Raw genomic sequence first — 19,145 nt, 5'->3', positions numbered from 1 at the left:
GATAGTAAAAATGCTTAATTATAAATAAAAATCCATATTTTAGTTACATTAGTTGAGGATTTTCGATTGACATAACCATTTCCCATTTAAAATAATGGAAAATATGCTTCGGTTAGTATCTTCTTGCAGGAAGTTCAATTTTCAGGAATGTATATACAGATGTTAAGCAGCAGATGCTTATATTTTATAAAAATTAGTGTGTAATTATTAATGCATGCTTGAAAACATGAGAAAACTTCTCTAGATTAGATTTTATCATCACTGTATCCAGATAAACTGTGCCATTATCTAAGATCATTGAAATATATCTTAATCTGTGCTTGCATGTAGATATTAATAACCTATGAAGAAGCAACCGATTTGAGTGTGCTAAAATAATTTGTAAAATAAATACGTAAAAAATATTTCCATAATTTCATGGACGTTTTTATTGTTATAACTCAGGCACCTTTCATTCCCAACCGCTTACAAACCATGGACTATTGTTTACTAAACATCCAATTTTCTTGTTTACTCAGACTGGATGGCTAATTTACAAACAATAGGAGATAAATACAAATATTCATCTAGAAGGCAATTTAAAATTCTCTGCCCAGCTGCAATACACCTAAGAAATCTAATAATTGTAAATATGACTGCCCACATTTTTATCCAATTATATAATATGAAATATACATGAATGTATGTTATATGTATATATAATATACTTTTTTAAGATCTCCTTAATTACCCCATCCAATTACAATGTTTCATTTAAGAGAAATAATACACGTTTGAAAATGATACTACGAGGCAGAAGTCTGCCCGATTTCTCAACAGTAAATTTAGAAAATGGAAGCGAAAAATCGGTCAAAGAGAACGTTTGATCTACTCGTGCACGCACTATATTTTAGATTAATGAATGACCTAATTATAATCACTGAAATGCCGCCTGCCTAAGTCTCCCGCAAACATCAAACGGCGATTCCCCTGAAAGTTAGCTATAGAGTTCTTGGCAAACTTAAAGAATTCACTTCCAAAAGTATCCTGAGCACAACAATAATATATTCTTATAATAATAATAATAATAATATAATATAATATAATAATAATATTAGAAAAATCAAAATTAATCTTCAGGAACTACAAACAGGTAGAAAAGCACAAGCAATTTTCACATTTGTATCATCATTATTATTACAGACATAATACAGCCAATTATCAGATTTAATCGGCAGCTGAATGAAGAAAAAACAGAATAAAGGCTGTATGTTACATTTAGGTTCTTGTGCTAATTTTGTTATAACAGTGATGATTAATATTGGGGTAAAGTGGAGTGGTAATCTCGGGTGCAAACTGTCTCCTAAAGTATGCCAAATGTAAAGATGAATTTGCTGAGCAGTACATATTGTACATTAACCAGAGGAAATAGGTTATTAGTCGGGCGGTCGCTTCTCTGAATATTTCCTTGTGAATTCTTCAGCGTTTTTCACAAATTTCTTTCTATCCTTCGAATATTCTTCAGCTAGGTCAGCCCGAAGGGGATGTTCCGGTTCGGGATCGTTGATGAGGGCCACGAGTGCCTGAATGACTGTATGAAAAAGACAAAAGTTAAGAAAAATGCAATCTGTATAATTATTATAAGATGAAAGTTAATAACTAATTTTACAATTGCTAATGCAGGAAGACTGAAATTTGCATTGTTAACTTCTCTGCAGTCCAATTTATCAACAAGACACTTATGAATCCAGAATCTGCAAACAACAGTGAACAGGTATCTGGCAATTGATTTTCAAAATTTAACACATTTATAATTATCCTAACTTCAATCACATTAGAATCCACTTACTGTAATCACAATTATTGTTATATATCAGACATGGGCAAATGCAGCTCTTTTTGAGTTACATGTGGCTCTTGCTGAAAGTGTTAATTTCTGTTTTTTATTATTATTTTTATAATTTTCAGAAAATATGTTTATTAAAAAAATTCAATATTTGTTTTACATTATATTTATATTATATAATAAAATAGCATGCCTTACCATACTATCTGCCATGACAGTACAGAACTGCAGCTCCCATGCATTTTGCAAAACCTACATTTTGGCTCCCACCGAACTCTTGCTTGCCCACCCGTTATATATCATTTAATATTATGCACTTTGAGAAACTTAGTAAAAACTATAATTAAAATTAGCATCTTCAGATAGATAAGCATTTTTAAGATGTCTTTTTGCAATATCAGTCGCAACAAGTGGCTGATAATTCTCAATTACTAGTTTTAACCAATGCTTTAAATAATAATAAATGTTTTTACAGTCAAACTGAAGTTTTCGTATGACCCACTTAGTGAATAATTCCAATTGCACCGGTTTCTGTACAATAACTTGGTTGCTGAACAAGCTATTCAGCAACAGCCGGCCACAGATTAGAGAGACAAAGATGGTCAACTCCTTATACTTCCTATGTTAAAAAAAGTCAATGGTCTAACCCAGTGATTCTCAACCTTCTTAGCTCTGCAACCCCCCCCCAAATAGTAAATATAAATAAAATTAATATTTTGCAACCCCCACCCAAAGAAATAATAACAGTAAGCCTTACTATTACAAATTGCATTTTGACTGTAATTATAAATGAAAATTTTTTTTAAATATTACATAATCACACTGCACTAATTTTATACATTAAGAAAATACTGACAGTATAAAAAAATGTAATACAACTATTCCTATTATTTTATGTTGCTGTGTTTATAGCGATGGATATGAACATGCATGTATGATGTGTACATACATGAGCAATTTACAAGTTCCAACTTGATGTGTATGTGCTCTTTGTAATTTGATCCACATATGGAGAAAATTTTAAATGAAAAGCAAATGCAACCATCACATTAATTTCTTTTTTTTACATGTGTACTTATTGTAAATAAAATGTTTATAAGTTTATAATAAATGATTTTTTCTCATAAAATGATTTCATTATTGTCTTGCAACCCCCCTTAATATTACTGCAACACCCAGGTTGAGAAACACTGGTCTAACCAATCAACAACAGGACCACTGATTCAGAAGTTAGTGGTGATCACTTCACATAATAATATGAAGTGATCCCCACTAACTTCTGAATCAGTAGTCCAGATATCATGATATGAATCATCAATGTTGTTTTATTTAAATTAATTTTGATGCATATGCAGGAGAGATACTACTGTACTTCTTTTTTTGGTACCTGTAGCAATTGAATTTAAATCAAATTAATTAATAAAAACTGCATTAATTAACATTCATGTAATATAAATGGTATCCAAGAATTCATATTTAAAGATGCTTAAGGTAAATTAAATAAAAATTTCTTAATAAAATATTACATTGCATTTGTAGGATTTTTATACACAAAATACAGTTAAAAAAATAAAAAGACTATTTTGTGGACCAGGAATGGATTAATCCATTTTATGTTGTTTATGAGAAAATTTGTTTTGCTTTTAGAAAAAATTGGTTTTCAAACAACTTTTAGGAAGGAATTATATTCAAAAACCAAGGCATGACTGTATTAGTTTGCTTGCAACTTGAAGTAGAAGGTATTTTTTTTATTTCAATTACATACTGGTTGAATTATTACTAATTAATAAGAAATCTTCAGTTATACATTTTTATAATAATTAAATTGTTTTAACATGTCCTATTAATGTCAGATCAAATTTTTTGAAAGACACTTTAAAAGCATTATCTCTCACTAAATTTTTATCGTAAAGACATCACCACTTTTAATTAAATAAAGATTCACTAATAATTTTTAAAATACAGTCAAATCTCTAAACAAGGTCCACTGATGAAAACATACAAAATGGTGGGTCCAGATATTACTTTGTATGCATTTCAAAGAAATGTTCCTGAAAGAGAGCCACAATTTAGAGGTTTGATTATATAAAGTTCTAATTTATAATTCTATAAATTTATATATTATATTCACAGTTATCATTAAACATCACTTAGAGGATTTATTTATATTTTTTTAAATCCTAACTTCTGAAAATTCAGGTGTGTTATTTTCTTATTATGATAAAAAAAATATTTAGATAAACAACTGTTTTAATGATTCATTAAGAGACAAATATTGATTATAACTAAATCTTATAGTTAATAAATTCAACCAAAAGTATGAGTAGACAAGAACCAAACTATACATTGAAACTTCAGATTTTACCATGAGAATAGTACATTGTCTACATTATAATTTTCTAACTCATTATCAGATATTTTCCAGATATCTGAGAAAAATTTATTTTATATAAATATGAAAATAGAGAACAAGTTATATTCTGGCACCTAGACAAGTCTCTAATTCATGTTTATTATTACTTTTAATTGAAAATTACAACAAGAAAGTCATGAAAAATTCCAGAAATTATGCAGAATCATAAATAACAATGGGTATAGAAATCTGCATTGCCTGTGGCACTACAGATTTCTATACTCATTATTTTTTAATTATCACCCATTACCCAACAACTTTATAAATTCCATGAGATGTCAAAAAAATGATGCCAATATCAGAAATTTGATTATAAAATTATCATTTTCACAATAAAAATTACAAAATTTTTAACACTCAAGCTATGGATACAATAAAAAAGACTTAAGATTCACAACCATTTTTAAAAGCTTGTTATTTATGTTAAATGAAAATATATAGAAATACATTCATTTAATGTAAATAACATGTTTCTAAAAACAATTCTTCACAGAAACTAAAATCACTGATGTGAGATAAACTTATCCTTTTCAACCAATAACATGTTACTCAAATGTAAAGGCTTTGTTAGTAATTGTACATTATCAACAAAACCCAGAAATGTGTTGTAATAAAAATGAATATTCACAAAGTATAAAATCTTACTCACAGAGGCACTCTACATCACGACATCGGAAGGAATTTAATACAAATGTCAAAAAAAAAACAAAAATTATTTGAACTAATTTTTTTAAAACATCAATTCACACGCTACATTTTTCTAAGCAAATGAAACCATTCAAGTCAATACAAAGTGTGTCAAATTTTTAGAAAATTTGAAATTACATGTTCTTGTTTACTACAAATCACAGTGGTACCTAAAACTACAAACACCAAATTCAACAAAAATTCTCTTCAGAGTTTGAACTGCTCTCAATGAAAAATGCACACCAAGCCTATAGGTTCCTGAACAGAGAATTAGCAAATATGTTAAATCTATCTCATCTATCAATCAATCCATCTGTTCAATCTAATATCAGTTTTACTTATTAATCATGGCATCCAAGACGTGTACGGAAGCAACAAAATCTAACTAGCAAGAAAAAGGTTCAAAAAAGGCTAAGAAATAAAAAAGAAACTTATCAGGAAGCATGAAAGCAGTACACATGTGACAGATCTGGCAGTCATGTTTACAATGCCAAAGTTGACAGTGCACGACTAATAAATGCAGTTTTCATTTTATATATTATTTACTGTTTTCATGTTTTAATTTATTTGGGCATTTAATTGTGTTATTTTTACCTTAAATTATCCGTATTTGCTGTTTTAAGTTTATTGAAATGGGTATTGTTTAGGGCCTGGGAATGGATTAACTTGCTATATATTATTTCTAATGAAAAAATTGCTTCAAACCTGGAATGAATTAAATCTGAAGTATAAAGCACCACCATATAGCAAAATATCTGACATTAAGCATAGAATAATAAATAACTACAACAATCTTAGCAAATAATAAAAAGAAAGCAAATTGTGAGATAATTTTCCTTAGCTCTCTTAGTATGTTACAAAGCACCAGTAAATCAGTGATGATTATGGTTAAAAAAACAATGATATCTAATTATAATAATTATTCCATCCATAGATTGATAATAAATATATATATATAATAATCAATCAATCATTCTAACCAAAGCATTCAAATTATATTACTGAGTTTTTATCACATCACCAGAAAAAAATCTCATAAATACAAGATATAATAAAATGACAATAGTTCATAAAATAAAATTATTAACGATCTCTTTACTTAAAGACATGATTCGATTAATAAACAAATTGATATCATTTTTGTATTTTTTTCTTATTTTTGTAATTACTGTAAATGATATTTCTGCACCAATAAATAGAGGTAATAGTATAAAACCAATTATATTATTAGGTTACAATTTGAAAAACTTGGAGACCTATAAATTCCCACTGTTGGCTCTGTCCTTCCTTAATCTTGAGAACAGAATTAGATAGATGAAAGTTGGGACCATAGACAGCTTAGAGGCAGGAGGTCCCAATTAACTATACTAAAATTCACTTTATTTCAACTCAAAAATTTTCCCTGAAAGGAGTTAAATAGATGACTAGCATGACTCTACTGTAACAGGAAAAGTATGATGTACAGCGGCAAGATACTACTACTGTATTTTCTGGTATATAAGAGAAAGCATATATTTTAAATCAGCGGTTCCCCACCAGTGGTCCGCAAGAGCTAAAATATGGTCCGCGAAAAATTTAAAACTTTTATTCATTTTAAATTATTATTCCCACATTGATACAAACTGAATTTAATTTTTACTAAAAATGTTAGGTTTTCTATTATAATAGTACTGTTAAAGCATGTTAATCTTGAGTTTAACAATTACATATGTTAAAAGTTTTGATTAAAGTTTATTTTTAGATTGACACAATTTATTTTTCTTAAACCTTGTGGTCCCTGCTAACAACAATGAAATCAAAGTGGTCCTGGTCAAAAAAAGTTGGGAACTGCTGTTTTAAATAGAATAAAAATTGCAGTCTGAAATTGTGACGATGTCAAAATAAATAATTGCTCATATTGATTGTATATTCTAAAAATTAAAAAATGCAAAATGTGTTTTGTGCTCTAGCATTTTGTTTATTTCATATAATAATGAAAAAAATAATAATATTAATAATTTTTACTCACATATCTAATAAAACAGTAGATATACAAGAAGCAAAGTTTAGCAAAAATTGATTTGATTTTACATCTTACCAGTAAAAATAAGTTGACAGGTTATTATTATTATTACTAAAATTAATGAATATATCTTAGACCAGGGGTTCCAAACTTGTGTTCTGCAGAACCCTAGGGTTCCACCCTAAAATCCATTGAGTCTAGTGATGTATGAATGTGCCAATGCAGATTTGGGATGTTAGGTGTAATTGTTCTAGTCTTGGATCAAGTCCTCACACAATACCAGGACTCGATTCCAGACTATACATGTGCTAAAGTTATTTATAGCTTTGATTGCACTTCTTTATGAAGTGCTATTGTATAGCAAACAGTTTCTAAATGTTTGCTGCAAGGGATCACTGCAGCAAAGATAAAGCAGCTTTTACATTTGCTACACACACAAAGCAAAATGGACACTTGTATGTATAATGTAATATTATGCTGTAAAAATAAAAGAAGTCAAAGTGTCTGTTGATAAAAATGTTTGGGAAAGATTAAAAAGATTAAGTTTTCTAAACTGACTCTAAAAATCATCTAAAAATAGGAAAAATACTATAATTTAAACAATTATTCATCTTCTGTCTCTTTACTTTGTTCAAATTTCTGAAAAGAAAAATTCTCAATTTTGTTTTTTTTTTGTTATAATTTAGTTCTTTAACTAAAACACTACTTTTGGCTGTAACTGGCATTAAAGAATAGCTTACAGTGTCCACATTTAGCTCAAGTGGAAAGCATGTCTAATGTATAATGCAGCAACATGTAGCAATAGCTGCTAAGTGACATTATTTCGCTACACAAAGAAACACAATCTTTATGAACAGTAAGGACTGATTTATTGGTAACAGAATGACCCAAAATAGCAATATAATGTTTAACAAGGTAATGGAAACCATAAAAAAACAGTAAAACAAACTAAAGCTAAAAATCAATCTTAAAAAATCAAATAAAAATATAACTGTCAAATCTGTATGTATGTATATATATATATGTTAGTGAAAATGCATTTTAACTAGTTTAAACTAGTTTTTACTGGATGTCATTGTTATAACCTGTTTTGTCTAGTTAAAACTAGAATTTACTGCTGTACATGTTTTGATTTTAGATAAAACTAAAATCAAACATTAACTTTTTAACTTTTAACATTAGTTAAAACTAATTTTAGCTACAGAAATATGTTTGAGGGAAATAAATAAAGTGATGATTGGGATTAAAACATTTGTATTATTTAATACGATATTTATTGAAAATATTGGTCACACATCTGTGTTATTAACATTAATTAACCCTTTGTCCCTGAAGGCACCAATTGATCAGTACCCTGGCTTTTTAAGCAAAACTTCGAGGGTACAAATTCATCATTACTTTGGTAAATATCGATTTTTGTAAAATTTATTAACAACAGATATAATCTCATTGGATATAAAGTGAATAAAGTATACTAATTCATTATATTAGTTGATAGCAGTATAAAATTTTAATTTCAAACAAATGTTTGATATAATGTGCAATAATTTCACAACTTCACAACAAATAAACATACATGCATAAGTGTTATATTGAATTGCACCTTTTTCTGGCTCAGTGCCAGCAAACAACTATGTAACTAGACAATGTTAATTTTCACAAAATGTTATAAATTATCAAGTTTGTGTGTCAGTTCTGATATATATTGGTTGAGTCATAAATAAGTTCCGTTAGCAAATAGGTGTAAATGACTGTCAAATACTTGCCAGATGTTGTGTTGCTTCAACTGAGTTTTATTAGTGGCTATTAGCAAATAGTCTATAAATGTAAATTTTAACACTGAAGTGTCAATAATGTAATAAAAAATTATTTTTGAATTCATCTAACATGGAACATTTGAAAGTGCATGTATGCCATATCATGTTGTGGGAGTTTAAACTGGGCAATAACGCTACAAAAACAGCAAAAAAGATTTGCAATGTCTACAGCAGTGGTGTAATTTCAGACAGAGCAGTTCGAAAGTGGTTTACAAAATTTCGTTCTGGTGATTTCTCCTTAAAAGATGATGAAAGACCAGGCCGCTCCTCAGACTTTGACGACGACGTTTTAAAGGTCCTGATTGAGCAGAATCCACTGCAAACGACGAGGGAGTTAGCAGAGAAACTGCACACATCCCAATCAACCATCAATCGTCACCTCCAAAAACTAGGAAAAGTAAGCAAGCTGGGAGTTTGGGTTCCACATAACCTCAGTGAACAGAATAAGGCTGACAGAAGGTCGATGGCTGCTACCTTGCTTTCTTGGCAAAAAGAGGAATCTTTTTGGCTAAAATTGTTACGGGAGATGAAAAGTGGATCACATACGAAAATGTTATTCGAAAAAGACAATGGGTTGACAAAAATGATCAGCCACAACCAGACCCTAAGCCCAGTGTGCATAGAAGAAAAATTTTGTTATGTGTATGGTGGGATCGTTGAGGAATTATCCATTTTGAGTTGTTGCCACGCAATGAAACTGTTACTGCAAATGTATACGTACAACAGTTAGAGCAACTTCGGCTAAAACTTCATGAAAAGTATCCTGCACTTGTTAACAGAAAAAAGATCACCTTATTGCATGACAATGCAAGGCCACACACAGCGAAGATTACACAAGAAAAAATTTTGGACTTTGGCTGGTCTGTTTTGCCTCATTCCCCATATTCACCGGACCTGGCACCAACAGATTTCCATCTTTTCCGGTCACTGCAGAATGCTTTACAGGGGCAATACTTCCAAAATGATGACCAGGTTCAGGAGTTCATCCAGGAGTTTTTTGATTCGAAACCACCAGAATTTTATGCAAGGGGAATTGACAAGTTGCCCGAAAAATGGCAAGAAGTCATTAATAATGATGGTGAATATGTGTTAGATTAAAGTCTATTTTTGTACATTTTATTGGCAAATAAATTTCAGTTTAGAAAACGGAACTTATTTATGACTCAACCTAATATTTTTTTCTTATAAATTTTTCTAATAAAATGTATTGAAAAATTAATTAATGTAAGTGATTTTTTTCATATAGATATAATGATAATTTGATTTTTGGTGAACTTTTAAGATAATATCGCCTGACTGACCTATATTGCCTTAGGAGGGATCGCAAAATAAACGTAAACAAGATGTCGGGGAAAAGGGTTAAAGTGATACGAAATTCATCATACACTATACAAACGTGTTAGCTGAATGACCTTGGTCGAAACAGTTTTTCTAAGCCAGTTTGTTAAAACCCGTTTTTGTCTAGTTAAAACTAGTTTTAACTCAAATTCATTTTTGACTAGCAGTAAATTCTAGTTTTAACAATGACATCCAGTAAAAACTAGCTTCAACTAGTTAAAATGTGTTTTCACTAAAAACAGGTTTTTACTGTAACATATATATATATATTAAAAGCAAAATGTTCTGTCATCATTACACACAAATAATGCAAATTTAAAAATAAATTTGATTTACAATTTGAAAATTTCAAAACTACTTTTAAACAGTTTTTAAATTTTCAATTGATTTGATTTCAATTTTAATTAATTTTGATTTTATTTTCTGTTTCTTGTAAAGTGAACTACCTAGTATGCTTTAATTTGTTGATATCTCCAGGGTTTTAACATTTTTTAAGGTAAAAGGGTTCCGTGATAAAAATAAGTTGGGAACCTGTATTAGACTATAAATAAATATTACTTTAATTCTGTGGCTAATTCATTCAGCTCAATTTTTATTACTTGTAGCCAAAGCCATACTGATCATCATATCAATATTCTAAACAGCCAAAATCATAACTTCCAGATTCTTTGGCTACAAATAAGCTAATATTTACTATGTAATTTAGTCAAAAGGTAAGCAAGTTAAGCTATCATTGTGCACTACTATTTAATTAAAAATTTTCCAAAAGCAAAGATCAACCCAGAGTAGGATTTCAACCTACAACTTTTTATTTACTGTATAAATTAATTGCCTGTTACCAATTATTAGCTGCTGGATTCTCAGGTTTAACCTAAGATTTCACTATTATTAATAAATTGGACTTAGTTGCATTTATGCTCTAACAAGGGAACTGTCGGAGTGTCTTCTAATAAATTTTAATAAAATTTAGTTAATAATTACATTAAAACTATACAAACTCTATGGCAAATTTGTAGTATTCACTAAAAGTGTTAATCAGAGTTATTAGCAATCAAATGTCATACTATTTTATAATAGTTTAACACAAATATGCAAATTTTTAGAAGTGAAAGGGTCACGGAGGAAGACAGCGATATTACATTTAGAATAAATTCTGGAATTTTCGAAAATGGGAGAAGAATTAATAAAATTTAGTTTAATTACGTTAAAAGTATACAAACTCTATATTAAATTCGTACTATTAACATAAATATGCAAAGTTTTAGTAGTGAAACGGTCGCAGATATTCATCGAAGAATCATTACAGAATATTTGTATAGCATTTAAAATTTCTTTAGCTAAAAGTTTTAATTGTATATGAAATCCAACATCTAAAGGTTGGCATATAGACATACACTTTGGTGGAATAATTAATATTTTGCATGAATTTTGATTTGTAGATGTTTGAAATACTGTATTATAAATATTAATATTTGTTTGTCCACTCCACGAGTCAATTAATAATAAAGAGTTTTCTGTTATATTTGGAGATAATACGTCTCTTACATAGTTTGTAATAATTGCTGTAGATAATTTGCCAGATGAGCTAGCTGTAACACTTACGTTTGGGGCATTGAACAGCGATGTTTGAACTCTATGTCCAAAGGTTCTACGAGCCTCTTGTAAGCAAATGAATACATTACCTACAACTTGTCCGTTAGTATTAATTAAATATTGAACAGTGTAGGAATGTGTAACTTTATTACTAGGAGAATGTGTGAATCCAATAGTATTTTTTCTCCTTTATATGAAAGTGTTCTTGGTGAAATCATTTCGTATGAAAAAACACACTGATCCGTATTGAATATGAAGTTACGCGAATAAGATGGCAATAAATTTTTTACTGTTGTTTGAAATTGTGCAGCTTTTACTAAAATATCCTTTTCGTTCACTATTTGTTTTATTTACAAGTTTTGTAATCTTTCGAGATACTAATCTATATTGTTTTAAATTTTGCAAACCAAGAATCACTAGCTGTAAACTTAATTGAACTATTCAGTTGAAGAAATTTCTGTAATGCCCATAATTTTAATTGATTTCCTTTAACAATTTTATAGTTGCCTCGAGCTTCGTCAAACATTTGTTTAGTATGCTCTTTAATGATTTTTAATGTTTCAATTCTATGCTTTCAAGATTTAAATTGGTTTTCCCATTTATATAGATCACTAAAACGTTTTAATTATTTAGCTCCTTTCCACTGTAATGTGTGTAATTTCCATTTTGGCTGTTTCTTATGCAAGTTAAGAATTTCTTCTTTTCATTATGTTGAGATTATATTCTTATCGGATTTTTCATCATCTGAATATCTTGATTCACAGTCAGTGTCTGCGTTATCAATTTCTTTCTCTTGAAACAGACATATTATTTTATTATCTGAAATAGGCCCATCTATAATCAAATTATTATTTTCCATCTGACAAAACTCTTCGTCATCTCTACTTACATAACTACTTAAAATATCGCTAAATGCATTAAAAAGCAGTTTGGCTACCTGTTTATCAACGTCTGAAATATTAGGCCTACAAATCTTTTCTGTAGGCCAAACATTATCACATAAACGTTTAAATTCTGCTATAATGTTTTGAAATGTTTACATTTAATTCTCCCATTTTCGAAAATTCTAGAATTTATTCTTAAATGTAATAGCGCCGTCTTCCTCCGCGACCTTTTCACTTCTAAAAATTTGCATATTTATGTTAATAGTACGAATTTAATATAGAGTTGGTATACTTTTAACGTAATTAAACTAAATTTTATTAATTCTCCTATTTTCGAAAATTCCAGAATTTATTCTAAATGTAATATTGCCGTCTTCCTCCGCGACCCTTTCACTTCTAAAAATTTGCATATTTGTGTTAAACTATTATAAAATAGTATGACATTTGATTGCTAATAACTCTGATTAACACTTTTAGTGAATACTATAAATTTGCCATAGAGTTTGTATAGTTTAAACGTAATTATTAACTAAATTTTATTAAAATTTATTAGAAGACACTCCAACAGTTCCCTTGTAAGTTCATATGTTAAATGTATGTTAGAAAAGAATAAAATCTTTTCAGAAGTCCTAAAAATAGGAAGAAACAAACTTTGTTTATAAATTTATTCAATATTGAATCATATATTTTTGAAAAACCATTAAGATAGATTTTAATAAATATGCAGAAGGGTGTATATTAAAATAAATTATTATATCAATCAAAATGGGTTTACTGACAAATGACAACAGAATAACACTATAATAATTAAAATGATTTTTTTTAAATAAAAAACCTACTTTATTTCAAGAAGCAATTTTAAGTACAATTTGTTATTTTTATGTAATTCTAACAATTTTATCATTAGACCTGATAACAGAATTAAACATTGGCTAATAGATTTTGTAACCTCTGAAATATGTTCTTTCTAATAATATATATGCATTATTTAATTATAAACATACATAGAATACATAGAAAACATACAAAAAACATAGAAATGTATTTATGAAGTGACAGAAATAAGAAAAGAGGTAAAAAAATTCTCTAATTTGTCTTATACAAGTTCTGTTAACTCAAGCATTTTCCTTTAAAAGTTGAAGCTGCTATTCTTGCACAATAATCATATTTCCCTCAAATAGCTCCTAATGATATCTTTATCTGCTGTTGTAAAGAACTTCAAATGAGAACATTTTGAGTCAAAAGACATCATGAAGTTGTGATCCCAAAATAACCAGATTTTTGTAAATATTTCTGAATTGGAAAAAGTGTATTGAAACTTGGTGAGATTTTGAAAAATATTAAATGAATTTCTTTATATATTAACAAGTTTTGATTTTTTGACCTAATCTTTGACATTTCTGAATACAAGTTGCATATGCATATAAAATAAATAAAGCAAAAGTTTGCTTTAATGAAATTTAAGAACAAAACAGAATATAAAAGCACACATTTTTAGCAATTTTTTGGTGTTAAGTTGATCATTATAAGACTTAAAGTGTTATCCATAAGCTTTTAAAAGTTCTGCTTTTAAATTCAGTTCTGTTTTTAAATTTCACTAGAGCAAAATATTTTCTCTGGTTTCTTAAATTTGTGAAGTGTTATATAGAGCTCTGGTTCAAAATATATAATATAAGTTTCATCACATGTATTTTAAAATTTTCCTTGATGTTCGTAAAATTATTAATTTTAAAAATCAATTGTTACCTTGATCGGTTCTAGTTGCTGGTTTCCAATTTTCAGCACTAATTATGGGTAGACAAACCTGTCCCTTCTCATCGATATTTGGATGGTAAATTTTGGTCCGAAATGTTATCTTTGGTGGTTTAAATGGATATTCAGCTGGGAAATTTATTTCTATCCTGAATGCACCTCTATTATATGGAGGATTATCCTAATTTAAGGGGGAAAAAAGTAATCTTTAATAATAAGATGAATAAATAAATAAATATATACCGTATTTTACGGACTATAAGATGCGCTTTTTCTTCGAAAAATTGCCTCCAAAATTCAGGTGCGTCTTATAGGTATTTTTTTTTAAAAATTGCTTAAAAATTAAGGTGCATCTTATAGTCCGTAAAATACAGTGTATGTATACATATATACATATATAGTCTTATGTAAGCCATTCACTATATATATATATATATATATCACTATATATATATATATATATATATATATATAGTGAATGGCTTACATAAAAGACTATACAATAAATAATAAAAAGTCTTATTTCCTGAGGTGTGTGAGGACATAAGACAACTTTTTATTGTATAGTCTTTTATATTATTATATATAATTTTTTGTGAATTTACAATCTTTATCCTAACAATTTCATCAAATAATAGGCAATTGTTTGATTATTAATGTTTGAAACAATTTTATTTACACTTAAAACATTAATGAAAAAATATAATTATTTATAGAAATAAATGGGCACTTCGCTGAGAAATTCAATTATTAATTTTTACATTAAACTTTATGTCATCGTCATCAATAAATAAACTGTTTAGAACAATCTGGTACTCCGATAATTACATATATAATTCCTCTAACACTTTTTATTTAGTTAATGAGATACAATAAAGTTCATTATTGCAGAATTCAATAAGAAGTTGCAATAATGAACTTATCATATCTCATTAACTACATAAAAACTCATCCCACAGTAATCAAATCAATGGTATAATCTTTACAGAAGTCAGCATTGTTAACTTAATGTAAACATAGTAAAATGAATATACACCTAAATATGAATGATAATCATGTAAGAAATTTGGTAACTAGAATTACCAATAAGAGAAAATCATATCCAGATAATCCCACAAAATCTTAATGTCTATGTCCTAAAATATTTTATTTACTGTATTTATTAAGATCATCAATAATTAAATAAAAATGTAAAATAAAAATCCACAATAATTTTTATTATTATTTTGAAGTTTGGAAAACTCAAACTGTAAAATAACAAAAATCTCCTCACAAACAGTATGTTCCAGGAATATACTAAACAGTGACAATATCAAACTTCCTTTCTGCATAATCAAGTAATCTAAAAAGGAAGAATTACGTAATTTATCTTCCGATAGATTTTTTTCATTTTGTAAATCATATGAAGTTTTGTATAACAGTTTTTTGAAGTAGACAAAATGTAATAATTACTTTTATAACTATAGAACTGTCTTATAACAATTTGAATTTTGTATTCCAAATGTCATGCTCGAAAACATAAGTCTAAGCACAAACTAGTCAATATCACAGCAAACCACTCATTGAATGCAATATCAAACTAAATTTCTGTGAATGCTGCTGTTTTGATCAACTGCATGGTCATTGATTCAATGCCATTCCATAACTTACCCTTCGACAACATTCAACCCAACACGAAATTTTGTGTGGCAGTTATGAGGCATTTATGCACAGTGAAATATTTATGGTCACTTGTTTTTGCTACAACTTCTCTAAGCTGAGATTTTGAGTTGAAAAGTTTTTTGACTGATCATCATACATACAAAATTGTAATAATTATTTCATTAAATTATTGAAACTATAAAACATATATAATCACTAAAGATATTTTATACACTACTTATTTTTTGCCAATTAAAAAATAAAATAAAAAAAACACTAGCAGCAACAGCACAAAACTATAAGCAACATCCTAAGAATTGATTTTAATTTCTTAAACTTGTGTTCATAGAGGTATAGAAAAAATGTTCATTGGTTCTTTAGAATGACATTACTAATGATACCAAAAGTTGCAACATTTTGTAAGATCACTGAAGAAAAATAGTCAAGTGACTACAGAAATCTTATCTGATGTCATGTTAAAAGCTATGACATTCACTAGTTTGTGCTTAGCCTAATAGTGAACCATCGTATTTGGGACTTCTCATACATTGATAGAGGTTGGACTACTTGACCTTTGAGGACCCAAGTATACTAAAATTATATTTAAATTTGTGGATTTAATTTATGTTGTTTGATCAAATATTACAACACTAATGGAAATTTCAGTTTAAACTTCCATCCTACAATGTTTAGTTTTTATGAATCACTTAACAATGTGATATCTTTTTGGATAATGTAATTCTTTCGAGACTGCATAATATTTACAAATAAACAATTTACTATGACAACTTACAAACATGCAGCCCAATTTTTATTACTTCCAAATGTTTTCGGTCATGTTAAATGACCTTCCTCAAGAAAAACCAAATTGAAATAAAAACAAACTGTAAAAATCGAATGCTTAGTACAAAAATAAAAAAAATCAAAAAACGAACAAGCGTTTCGAATTTTTGAAATATATTCTGTTGCGGCTTAAGTAAGTCACCTTTACCTTGCAAGTGGAATAATACAAAGCATAAACTTATAGGAAATTAAAATACAAAATAATGAGATAGAAAATTATAAATGTGAACGTACAATAATACATGCATACTATCTTTCTAAAATAACATGGTTTAAATTAGGCTAGAGGACCATGCTGCCAATACTTTTGTAGATTCTTGAAAATTGATTGCAAGGCCTTTATGGTTTGCTTTACAAATTTGCCAAGCTTTCACGTAGTGTCGGTGTTTACATTCATGAACTACTTGCAGTAGACTTGCTTGGTCCCACTTGGCTTTGACGTCTTGTGGATCCGCTAAAATATAGGTGGACAGCGCAGTGCATGGTTGTTCTTTTCTTATATTTCTTTGGTGCTCTGCTAAAACCTGGCTTTGATGGATCTTCCTGTAGCTCCTATATACATTAATTTATTGTCACCTAGAGTCCGTAACTGGGATTTTATAAACACCTGGAAGTGTGTTTCCTAATCTTTATCAGATCTTAATAGTTGATATGTGGTGGGAGTTCTTTTATATACGATTCTCTGATTCTTGGCTTTTCCTATGCGTCGAAAGATATTGCTTAGCAATGTGTTATAATCCATCATTATAAACTCTTCATTATAGGGTAAGTCTTTCTTCTTATGGCGCGTCATGCTCTTGCTAGTAATAGCCTTAGTGTTGATCCCGTAGTTCTAGCTAAATTATATATAAATTTCAGTTCTTCCGTTTTATCCTTTGCATTGCTACAGTGTGAATAAGCTCGTGATAAGCGCTCTGAATGCTGCGTGTGAAATCCACGGAATAAATATGGGGTTACATGAGGGCTTTTTGTAGACTTTAGTACTGAATTGTCCTAGGTTGTTAATTTGTATATAAAGTTCCAGGAAATGTACAGTCTTGTCGTTTTCCTGCTGTAGCTCTATCTCCAAGGTGAATCTGTTGTCATTTATATCTTTTATAAAATCTTGTATGTAATGTAATTGGAAGCTTTAAAAGTAACTTAAAGAGAGAGACTCAAATTTTAACATATTTAATAAGAAAACTATTGAAAATGAATATACAATTATTTTTATTGAACTTTTTCATTGTTTTTTACAATAATATTTGTCGAAAACAGCAGTTAATCATAGAACACTATTAAATACACATAAATACAGGGTTCCTACTCATTGTGTTTTAAATCCCATGATTCCCTGACCATCTTTGTTCAAATTCAAAAAAAAAAAAATTTTACATCATGTTGGACTTGGAGAAACTGAGTTGTGGAAATCAGTCTCAAAAATTAACAATCCAAGCACTTTTTTTTGCTTAAAGAATGAAATAGAAGAAAATGTTCAGTCATACTCTGAGATGGAGAAAATTTGAGAATAATTGTAGGCTTACAGCAGGATTTCAGTAGGAGATTCTTGGAATTTAAAAAAATTGACCAAATCTGTCAGTTTGTGTCATTTCCATTTTCAAGTTTATATGTAACTGTATTATCAGTGGCAATGGAAAGAAATTTAAGAGGGCATTACAGTAGAGCTCAAAATAATACATTTTAACAATGATTTGAATATCAAAAGTCTTGCAAATGGGCAAGAAGTTTGGCCATTGATTGCTAGAGAAAAATACCCTTCTTTAGTCAGGGTAGCACAAAAAAATCAAGTCACTGTTTTCCTCCACATATCTTTGTGAATACTTACTTTCAAATATCAATTTCATAAAAAACAAATATAGAAACACACTTGACAGATGATCATCTCAATAGATGTTCAATAATATGAAAATTTTCTTGCCAAATCTGAAATTTTCCTTTTTAAAGTATTTTTTTGTGTTCATTACTTGAAATTCATCCATTACTGAAATTTTTGAGCCTTATAAAAATCCATTAGTTTCTGTCTGTGCTAAAAATAAAAATAATCATTCATGCCACTGACTTCAATTTTACTTCTATTACTCAATGTATTGCATCAAGTTTATAATTGTATATGTTATCCTATAATGATTATGATACATGCATAAATTAAAAAGACCACCTTTAATCTAAAACATTTTTATGTTAACCTATCAGTTTAGTGTTGCATGGCAAACTGTATGGTAAACTTATTTAATTATATATAATTAATTACTAAATAATTTGTCATTAGAGAGAAGCATTAGGTGCAATCTCTTTATTTTAATAATTAATTATATGTATGATTTAATTTAAATTTTCCAAACTATGTAAT

The 19,145-nt window shown here is 28.6% G+C and overlaps 1 protein-coding gene across 1 annotated transcript in view; it reads right to left on the bottom strand.

Moving 5' to 3' along the window:
- Positions 1-404: 404 nt before the first annotated feature.
- LOC136970121 (ubiquitin-conjugating enzyme E2 L3) overlaps positions 405-19,145 on the bottom strand; it is a 42,171-nt gene continuing 23,430 nt past the window's right edge. Inside the window, exons 3-4 of the mRNA XM_067264510.1 lie at positions 14,306-14,492; positions 405-1,570 (exon numbers count right to left, since the gene is read on the bottom strand). Of these exons, the coding sequence (XP_067120611.1) occupies positions 1,416-1,570; positions 14,306-14,492 (342 nt within the window). The 3' untranslated portion in view covers positions 405-1,415. The remainder of the gene's footprint in view (positions 1,571-14,305; positions 14,493-19,145) is intronic.

Source organism: Centruroides vittatus, unplaced genomic scaffold (assembly GCF_030686945.1).
Source record: "Centruroides vittatus isolate TY-2023 unplaced genomic scaffold, ASM3068694v2 contig_19, whole genome shotgun sequence".
Lineage (NCBI taxonomy): Eukaryota > Metazoa > Arthropoda > Arachnida > Scorpiones > Buthidae > Centruroides > Centruroides vittatus.
This window is presented reverse-complemented; position numbering and strand designations above follow the sequence as displayed.